Raw genomic sequence first — 7,041 nt, 5'->3', positions numbered from 1 at the left:
TTTTTCTTTTCTAAACCTAAGTCCCTAATCTTCTTACATCCCTGCCATTTTTATATTGTTAGACAGTGCTGGCTCTGTTTGGTTCAAATATCTTACCCACTTGGTAACAAGTGGTTCTGATTGTTTCTTGATGTTAGTGTAAATTTGTTGTGAAAAAAATTCAAAACTAGAATATTTTGTTTTTATTTCTCATTTTGTAATCCTTTGTTTAAGCTGATGGAAGTCACATAGCTGTTACATTAATACTACAGGTTCATTTAAATAGGTTGAAAACGAGCCAACCCGCAAGCCAATTTTCGATCCAACTTGCGAGCTATTTTTTCAAGCCAACCCACGAGCCATATTTTTGAGCCAATTCGCGAGCCCACCCTAACTCGACTCGGGCCAGGTTGAGTTGAATTTTTTGGCTCTTTTTTTTTTTTCCGAGTCAATCCTAACTCAGCTTAATTTTTTCGAGTTGCATATGGGTTAAGTCGGGTTGACTCGTTTTCACAACTAATAGGTTGAATCAAGAATTGGTCTTATGGTTAATCTATAAACAAATTTTACGGGCTGATGATTTGAAAACCGACTTTTAGATGGCTGAACTAGTTCTAAATCGTGTCAACTCGGCAACCTGTCACATTTCATTGAAAAATTAATTCAATTTAATTTTCACAAAAAAATTACATTTAATTTCACTTTTAAATTCAAACACAACTCTTTCATAACTCGTGGTAACATTCAGCCACTAAAATCCGTTTCTTGAAATCTTGTTTCTAAAACAAGAAAACCAGAAGAATCATTCAATAATTAAGGGCAATACGGTTAGCGCGAAAATAACTATAGACCTAAAAATTTGTGAGGAGAAAACAAAAATTACTCAGATTTCTTTTCAAAAAGATTGTATAATCATGATAATTGATAAGTTTTAAAATAAGAAAAATTTCTTCAATTTAATAAAAAAAAGATGAAGAAAACTTCCATTTAATTTCCTTGTCCAGCAAAGAAGACATAGTTATTTATTAAATGAAGGCTAACGTTAAAAGCTAGATGGGAAATCTGTTTTATTTTGATGAGCAACTTCTAACGTTTTTCTTTTCTTTGAAACATTTTTGGCCAAAATCTAAATTGAAGAATAGATAGTACCAAAAAAAGAAAAAGAAAAAAAGAAAAAAAAATTGAAGATTAGACACGAATTTGAAAAAGGTGTTTGCATTGCGAAAATCTTAAACTCTTGATTTTCTAGGTATCAATTACAAATAAAGAATTTATCTACATTTAAGTTCTCGTTTAAATGTAGATAATTTATTAGCTAATATATTAACGACTTGTTGAAACATGTTGAGTGAAATATTTCACGGCTATGTAACGTCGTCGAACATGTTGAAACTATGAAAAGCAGTAACCTCAGCATGTAATAAAATAAATCATCATAAGCATGCATGTTTACAAACGTAGTAGAACTTAAAATTAATGTATAAGCACCTAAAAATAAATAAATAAATAAAAATCAAAGTCAATAATAATGTACCAAAGGTACATATTACATCCTAAATATATTTAAACCAAATACTATTCGATTCCTTAACTTTCATGATGGTAGCGTTGAAAGCTGATAGAATACCCTTCGCTGTTGTTGATTGTTACGAACAAAATTATTATGCTGGCTCAAAGAGAATATGTCTTTACATACTAACTCTACTATACTCAATCAAAACAAGTGTAAACCAAAAAAAATGGAGAATGCACTAATGACATTTATCTATATTTTAGCTTAAAAAATTAGCATGATATTTTTGAATTTTCTCATTTTCTTGCTCTTCCCTCTATCTTTCTTATTTGTCATATCATATCATTCTTTTTTCTCCACCCCAACCTGTCTCATTTTTTTGTTAACTTCGTAGTCAACTAAGGAAAGAATTGACCTTTGATCTCAATACTTTAAAATTAAAGCCCATTTCACAGTTCAAATGATTATTTTTTTAAGTCCAATTCTCTTTCCTTTGTTCCACCGATCGAATCCTTTCTTGTTCCACAGAAGATCATCTTCAACCTTAATTGACTACACAAGAATCAAAATTATTCCTCTCCAGAGGAACATACTATTTATATATCAAACCCGTTCTGCATCCTAAAAAACGTTGTATGCAGAGAGATTTCATCATATTCAGATAGCACCATCAGGGTAAACCTGTCCAAGTCCATGAGACAAACATAATTAATACTAGACATTTATTGAAGGGAAAAAGTTTTGTAATTTTAATAGATACAAGTTGTGTCATTTTAACTGCTTATAACTATGTATTCCGGAGAGTATATACTTATAATATTAAAGTCGTATTTTTTTCTACTTTTTACGTCAGCCGACAATTTTGAAGAGAAAAAAAAAATACAACTTTAATATTATAACTATGTATTTCTTGGAGTATACAAGTATAAAAGCAACTAAAATAACACAACTTGTATGCTTTAAAATGACAAACTATTTTCCTTTTATTGAAAGTTGAAACCTTAAAAGGATTCTACAAGTCCTTTACCTGAAAGTGTCTATCTTCGCTGAAGCTGTTACTACTGAAGCTCAGGTTTCTATCATTGAAGCTTACAGTTCTAAGTTTCAACTCTCCTCTGTTGGTTGTCATCTCATCCAATATCTCCGCATCATAGAAATCTTCCGAGCTTCCATCAGTATCAGAATCATTTTGCTCCTTTTCCTGATCAAACATTTTCATGTCCTAAGTTGAAAAGCTCGGAATATACAAAAAAACATGATTCGTCATAACAAGAAATGAATAATAAATCGTACCCTCAGTGGCACACTAAGGGAACCATGATGAGCACCAAGGATTTCTTCGTATTCAGAAGCATCTAGTTCCTGAAGATGGCTTGGCTTAAATAGCTTTGGAAGCAACCGTTCTCTTAGAATTATGAGAAGGAAGAATGGTAGCGGAAACAATATTCCACCTATAGGTATCCATGTCACCCCGTAACAGAACATAAAATATGCAAACTGTAAGGCTGTAAATGCAGCTATGGTCTTGAATGGTACTGTCTCCACGAATGAGGCATGAGAACCTTCCAAAATTCTGCTCAAACACACAACACAAGAACAATGAACAATTACGTGATTACTAGTTCACATTTTATTTTTTCAAGACTACCTAGTGACAAGGTAAATTAAATTTTGTACAGTAATGATAGATTATTAGTTCTGCTTATTTGGAAAGAGTCATTTCCATCACAAAGGATAGAAAAGATTGAAAGCCATGATTGATTACTCAATCAATTTCATAACCATTATGCACTGAAAAACAACCCTTTACCAGTTGATTCACGTGCTTGGTTGTCTGAAAAAAGTTTATACATCAGGTTACTTACTTGTAACGCCGGCTTGGGGTGATAAAGAGAAGCAGTATCCTTTCCCAGAACTGATTTCCAGGGAGACTATCAATTGCCATGTAAGCAAAATATCCCCATAAAACCGAGGTAGGTATTCTTTTGATAACAGAGATGGCCAAGATTGAGAAGCCAACCAGGAGGGACTGCAATAAATTGGTCATTCTTTGCTCATTAACCCGGACTGGTAGATATGCATCTATGTGTTTCTCAGGATCAAATTTTTCCTTTTCACCATTCTTGTTATCAGATTTCATTACAGCTTCCTTCAAAGTCTCCAATTCTTTAACCTGTACACAGTTTCAAAACATACATTGTATTACTCTTGAACATGTCTGCATACACAAAGACACACAACTTGTTGAGATATATAAAATCATTAATGTAGCCTCATCCAACAGCTTAAGCTTTTGGGTTGAATTGGTTCTTTACATGGTATCAGAGCCTCGATGTACCGAGTTCGATCCTCACCGCCCCCCACTTTCTTTCTAGTGAAATTTCTTTCTTCGCACAGGTAGATGGGCCTATGCATTGTCCACCCTTCAAGTCCAGTGGGCTCTCGTGTGAGGGGGCGTGTTGAGATATATAAAATCATTAATGTAGCCTCACCCAACAGCTTAAGCTTTTGGGTTGAATTGGTTCTTTACAAATTGATTCTTTACACAGCTATCAAGCCAATAATACTTACGGTAGGGGCTGTATCCATTTCTATAAACACAGCTTGCATCTTTCCGATTAATTCAGAATTAGTCCTTTGTTGCTTAATGCATTCCTTGGCGCTTTTCACCACCCTCTTTCGGATCAACTGCAAATTGATGATGAAATACAAGAATCTAAATTGAGTTTATATTTAAGAAGTAAGAACCTAGAATCTTGATGCAAAAGATGATACTTACTTGCCTCCTAAGAACTGCCAAACTCTTTGTATGCATGGGGGACTGTGGAAGGACGCCATTTGAAGGAGGAAGGCCAAGGATACCGCAAATCAGAGTCTAAAGACCATAAAGATTATGTCATGCAACTTGATCAACATGGAATAACATAAATAGGAAGCAGGATTTTAGAGACAAAATAACATACCATTATTCCAAGCAGTAAAATGTCATAGTGGTAAGCAGATGGCTTTTGAAGGTTAAATTCTTTCTGTTGAGCCATCTGAGAAGCTACACTGTGATCGAAAAAGTATAAACCTGCTATCATCAGAGATGGAATTATTGCCCCAAGTATGTAAACCAAGGGTACCTTCCCCATATCCTGCAGTTTGTAGTAAATGTTAGATGGATATCAGGACTTGCTTAAATTACAATAATCGCTGCTTGCAGTTCACAATGTTGAACACTCACATCTAATCTAAAAACAAAATGCTCACATGGCATGGACAAAATCAACAGAAGTACGAAAACAATGTATTTTGCTAAGCATCCTTAGCTAACAAAGGATCTAATTCCGTTTCAAAAGAATGCATTTTGTATAGAAAAAATTGTACTAGGTGCATAACAATACCTTCACTACTGTCCAGTGATAGAGAGACGCAGCTTCCCAGGGAAGCGGGCAAAACAGTCTTCTAGGAACACCATGTGGAACTTTGCCTGGTACACTATAAGATAGTGCAGTCCATAACACTACCATCATTGGAACACCATAATCTGCAATAAAACCCCGTAGCCACCCTGCATTGAATGCCAGACTGAAGATCAATGAAGTGATGAGATAAATTAAGTCTAACACAAAAAACATTTTGTTTAAGGTCTAATATGTGGCAGATATACCAAACATGCAAGTGCTCGAACCGAATGTAGTCCGAAGGATGAATGTAGTCCGAAGGATGAACTGGTTGGGAAACTAAAAAAAAAAAAAATATGTGGCAGATATTTGGAATAATTTACCTGTTCCATATCGCCATGTTCTTGCTCTTCTGCTTTTAAGGGCAGTGACAAGTACACCAAAAGAGAAAATGATTGCAAGTAACCCATTTGTATACAGCCATTGAAATTGAAATTCCTCTGATGCAGGATTCTCAGCCTTGGGTGTTCTGAACTCGCCCATCAGTCCCTGTGGTTCAAACAATTTTGTCATGTTGATCCCTGCTGTACCAAATTCAACAGTCTATTTTGCTAGGAAGTGGAAGCAACAATACCTTAATAGCCTCTTGAAAGAAAAGAACAGTAATTAGCATGCCAAATAACTCCCCTGCAATTCTTGTAAACCTAGTTATAACTGTGCAAGCGTTGAAAACAGCAAGCAGAATCAACAAGAGTGCCGTCCAAACACAGACCCTGCAACACAGATGAGCATAAAAATTAGACAATCTATGGTTTCATGAAATGGGAAAAAAAACCAGAAACAGGATCATAATGTTAAATGCCGTACCAACCAGACCAAGCCAGAAAGAGCTTGGCACCAAGTTCTGGCGTTTTTTTGCAGAAACTGTAGAGATACGTATACATTATAACAGTGGGTTCAGCAACTCCTAAAATCAACAAAGGCTGGCCACCAAATAATGAGTGGATAATTCCGCAAATAGCAGTAGATGCTAATGTTTCCACTGTGCTCAAGCTTCCATCTGTAAAAAACATGACATGGAAGCTTGCTTAAAGAACAACAAACATGATATCAACAAAAGCAAAAAACAAAAACCCTGAAAATAACTATTAATCAAAGAGATTTACCTGTATCCCTATTAAGTTGTTCTCCAAAAGCAATAACAGGCAGAGCAGAGGCAAAGAATATGTAGAAAGTTGGAGCCAATATGCTGCCATTAATCAAAGAAGCATGAATCAGAATTTTGCTCATAAACACACAACATTTAGGGAAATAAAAAAAGTCCTAGAGCATTCAATGTATAGCACAAGATAGACAAGAATTACCTAACGCCAGAACAGATTGCGCAAACCCAATCTTGTTTATAGCATTCAGCTCTTCCTTTGACATCTTGAATTATTCCCTTAAATGGTGTCCACATGTTTCCCGTGGATATTGAACTAAATTATGCGGAGATTAGATATATCAATTGACAAATCTCAGAAAATTGATTGCATTTGAAGAAACACAGAAAGTATGATATAATGATAAGGGACTTATTGGCTAATGAAGTCGATTGGCATGCACATATATATATAAGAAGAAAGGAGAATATGAAACCGCATTGATGGATGGTGGTGTCTAAAACAAAATAAAAAAGGGACAAAATTGACAATGTGAAAAAGGACAGAAAACAGTTGGATCCATGTGATTGGAAAATGCATTTCTTCAAAAGCAGTGAAAAACTTCATTTTAATATATAAGAAATCCCGTGAATCCATTTTCAGCTTCTTGTTTTTATTATCGTCAGGGGAAAATCTAGGAAATCAAGGATATGTCACAGTTCACACACAACATACGAATGAAACATGACATGTAGGTACAATAACCAAGAAGGACGTGACGGGGAGCGAAAAAAAAAGTCATAGAATGAAACAATAAAAATGGGGTACACAAAATACAATTATTTAAAAAAAAAATGAAAAGGTTTTTTTCAATATCAGAGAAGAACAATGTAAAATGGGTGCTCACTTTTCAGAGGAGAAAGAAATGCACGAATGTTGAAGGAGGTAAACCCAATGAAGAAGCTTCACGCATCAGCAGCAGCTACGGCACGTGTATAAGGCATTTGAAGAGGCCAAAACC

The 7,041-nt window shown here is 34.9% G+C and overlaps 1 protein-coding gene across 1 annotated transcript; it reads right to left on the bottom strand.

The window, feature by feature from the left end:
• Positions 1-2,149: 2,149 nt before the first annotated feature.
• Positions 2,150-6,337, bottom strand: LOC133291935 (probable boron transporter 7). The gene is made up of 13 exons (XM_061490291.1): positions 6,243-6,337; positions 6,045-6,127; positions 5,746-5,938; positions 5,513-5,651; positions 5,262-5,427; positions 4,879-5,045; positions 4,456-4,629; positions 4,272-4,367; positions 4,064-4,180; positions 3,358-3,665; positions 2,786-3,065; positions 2,520-2,693; positions 2,150-2,173 (listed from the first exon to the last, which is right to left on the bottom strand). Exons 1-13 carry the CDS (start codon positions 6,335-6,337, stop codon positions 2,150-2,152), a joined length of 2,016 nt encoding a protein of 671 aa, XP_061346275.1.
• Between the last annotated feature and the right edge of the window lie 704 nt (positions 6,338-7,041).

This window comes from Gastrolobium bilobum, unplaced genomic scaffold, assembly GCF_033153095.1.
Source record: "Gastrolobium bilobum isolate Gb01-03AN ecotype WA unplaced genomic scaffold, APGP_CSIRO_Gbil_v1 utg8480, whole genome shotgun sequence".
Lineage (NCBI taxonomy): Eukaryota > Viridiplantae > Streptophyta > Magnoliopsida > Fabales > Fabaceae > Gastrolobium > Gastrolobium bilobum.
The sequence above is the reverse complement of the archived record's forward strand: the minus strand, read 5'-3'. Positions and strand labels throughout refer to the sequence as shown.

Coding starts and splice junctions, on each gene's coding strand:
- LOC133291935 (XM_061490291.1), bottom strand. CDS start 6,337: ATGTGGACACCATTTAAGGGAATAATTCAAGATGTCAAAGGAAGAGCT. Junction 5,652..5,745: donor TTTCTGGCTTGGTCTGGTTG/GTACGGCATTTA, acceptor TCTGTGTTGCAG/GGTCTGTGTTTGGACGGCAC. Junction 4,630..4,878: donor ATCACTGGACAGTAGTGAAG/GTATTGTTATGC, acceptor TACAAACTGCAG/GATATGGGGAAGGTACCCTT.